The following is a 3,106-nucleotide window of genomic DNA, read 5'->3' as shown; positions in this document are numbered from 1 at the left end:
GCAGTGAGATTAAAACGTAGACTAGTTAAACACTGGTCGTCGATGACATATTACTGTAGAATAAGTTGCGGCAAGGTTCTAGATTAACGACGATTTGCGCATAGCATCCTACCTATAAATATGTAGGCGCTCCTGGAGCTATTCAGAAGTGAGATCGATTGAAGGTGCACCTATTCTCTCCAGGAATCTCTCGCTGTGATCCTCCCTCTCTCTCTCTCTCTTTCTCCATCGCTGTTCTTACATGGCGGCGGCAGCTGGCAGTCTCCCAGGCGGCACTGATCGGACGGCAGTAGTTGGACGGCTGAAATCACAGCGGAATACGGCTTCATTCGTTATTGTAGCACTATTACTGTCGATGGCGGTAGACAGTAGCGGAGCCCGGTCGCCCAAGGATCTGTATAGCAGTTATTATAGGTTAAAACCGAGGTTCCCTCCCAGCCTGGAGTTCTACGTCCATGCCCTGATCACCAGCTCGGCGACCTACACCACCAGCCCCTCCAAACCTTCCCTCACGGGCACCTTTGGCCACACTGCTATCTTCGACTACAACATCACCTCTGGGCTGGACGCGGCGTCGTCCCGGCAGCTGGGTTCCATCCGGGGCTTTGAAGCGTATAACGCCCTGGACCCAGCCTTCGCCACTATCCTTGTCCTCAACACCATCACCTACGACGACGGCACTTACAACGGCACCTTCTGCCTCCATGGCCAGGCCAACATCAACCTCACCTCCTACGACATCCCCGTCGTCGGCGGCACCGGCTCCTTCGTTGGTGCCTCCGGCTACTCACACGTCACTAACCTTCGCACCCCCGGCGACGACCACGTCTTCGAGCACATCGTCCACTTCTTCGTTTAGCTTCTTCTCGCAGGAGCTGTATTTTACAGAACCATTTATCAATAAGAAAATAAAGCTCTTCTAACTTCGTCTCCATGTAACCTCATAAGAGCAGTACGCTAAATAGTGGTGTTCTGGTAGCCATCGGCCAATACTCTCCTCTCTCTCTCTCTCTCTCTCTCGCTTTGGCTCGCATAAATTGAAGGTTCAATATGAAATATATCCAATGCCTCATCTATGGGCGCTCGGCGTAGTAGTTGGGGTGTGGCTTTGAGTTCAAACCCTATGTGTCATGACCTCTCCAATGGCATAGTAAAATATCTAATTATTTTTAAATAAAACCCGTGATCTTTTCTCCACCTCTAAATTTGAATATTTTATGTAGAATATATCAATCTCTTGTCTCTTATTAATAGTATTGTTTAATTATTTGAGAAATTCTACATGCCAAGCCTTGTTGTGGTAAAATAATACTAGTGTTCAATTATTTGAGAAATTCTGCATGCAAAGGCATATTGTTGTAAAATAATCATGTGGTTGGTCTTCAATTTCAAGTTGCATTGTTAGATAAGAAACATATATGCAACTCTAATGCTACAACAATCATCTTAGTAGCACCATATAACTATAAGTACTAACTACGAATGAAAATTAAGAGAAATGGAATAGATAGTTATGACATTGAGAAGAACAAAGTTTCATTTTGTCCTATTGACCACTCAGGTATAATTAATAGTAACATAGTTGCAAACCTTTTGGGTAAGTTGCATGTTTCTCTTAAGGAGATTCCGTTGTATTCTCTAAAAAAGCTTCAAAAAATAACTCCTTTTGAAAAATTAGGCAAAATTTTGTTTTAAAAATAATATCATTTAAAAATATTTTTAAAATGAGAGTTACTCTCTTGATATCATAAAAGTTTATATAAAATAAGCTTATTTTTTCTTAAAATTAAATAATTAATTGAACATGGTACATGATAATTATATTAAAACTAAAAATTTAATTGGAAAAATTGTGATGCTTAATTGATAAGAAAGATCTTCTTGTATTTATTTACCAAGTGTATAATCATTAATCAATTTGTATATTTGATCAGTAAAAAATATCATTAGTATACTATCATTTTAGAAATATATTGCATACTTGCTTTTGCATAAGTAAAACTTTAGATTATCAAATAAAAATTAATATTTATACATTAATCTTGTATGAAAAAATATAAAAACTAAACTTTTCAAATCCTAATATGAGTTAATAAATCTATAAGTACTATGCTATACGATTAAAAAAATATTTGTATTTTTAAGAATATTTTATATTAATATATATACATAGAAACTATAATATCCAAATATAAACTATTTTGGTGGATGCTTAAGTGTAATATACAATAGAATTTGATAGATTGAGAGACCTCACTTCAAGAAAAGTGAAAATTATTTTTATCTACAAAACCCATAGTGATCTAATACATAAATAGTTTATCGTATACATTCACAACTTGTTCATCTTCAAGACATTGCTCCTACTCTTTGGTATTTTTAAATTATTACTATTATTATTATCATCATCTTCTTCTTCATTCTTCTCAATTACCTTAAAAATCTCAATAGCAACAAGATGTGCAAGTTTTCTTAGTTCATTAGATAGAGGGGGTGTGGGCTCCTTAGATGTAGGCATGACCTTTTCAATGTTTGGTATGATCTTTGTATCTACTTCTTGATCCTCATTTGACAATTCAAGGGCACCTTGAAATCACATCTTAATAAATGCCACTTGAAGGTCATTCTTCTCCATAGTAATACAATGCCTTTATTCCTCAATAGTACACACAATTTTTGTTTATCACTGTAAGGATATAGGGGTATAGCAATGGATCGTTGCGTCGCAAATAGCGATGGTACTTAGAGAAAAAAAAACGTGAAACCTACCGAGCACGAATTTTTGCTGCAAAGAGCGAAAGAGAGAGCGAAAGAGATCATGCCTTGGGAGAGAGGAAGAGGAAGCGAGAAAGAGAGAGAAGAAGAGTTTCTTATCATTGCCGCCGCCGCCGTTCGCGAAGAAAAGGAGGAAGTGGATGAAGGAAGAAGAGGGGACGGCGCGAAGAGGAGATGAAGAATCCATCCTCGGGCGTTTGTGGTGAGTACATTGCTCCCTCTTAGTTTGTTCTTGTTCTTTCTTCTTTTCTTTTGTTTGTTTTGTTGAGAATGAGGTGCATAGAGAGAGAAAGTGAGGCAATGAGAGGGGGAGAAGAAAAAAGGAAAAGGA

At 38.0% G+C, this 3,106-nt stretch overlaps 1 protein-coding gene across 1 annotated transcript; it reads left to right on the top strand.

Annotated features, from left to right (window-relative positions):
- The first annotated feature begins 241 nt into the window (after window positions 1–241).
- On the top strand, window positions 242–859 carry LOC148022911 (dirigent protein 2-like). Its single transcript, XM_087695276.1, has one exon. The coding sequence runs from the start codon at window positions 242–244 to the stop codon at window positions 857–859; it is 618 nt and encodes a 205-aa protein (XP_087551402.1).
- The last annotated feature ends 2,247 nt before the right edge of the window (window positions 860–3,106 follow it).

Source organism: Lygodium microphyllum, chromosome 16, assembly GCF_053477565.2.
Source record: "Lygodium microphyllum isolate KBCC chromosome 16, Lygodium_microphyllum_v1.1.10, whole genome shotgun sequence".
Taxonomy (NCBI): domain Eukaryota; kingdom Viridiplantae; phylum Streptophyta; class Polypodiopsida; order Schizaeales; family Lygodiaceae; genus Lygodium; species Lygodium microphyllum.
The sequence above is the reverse complement of the archived record's forward strand: the minus strand, read 5'-3'. Positions and strand labels throughout refer to the sequence as shown.

Coding starts and splice junctions, on each gene's coding strand:
- LOC148022911 (XM_087695276.1), top strand. CDS start 242: ATGGCGGCGGCAGCTGGCAGTCTCCCAGGCGGCACTGATCGGACGGCA.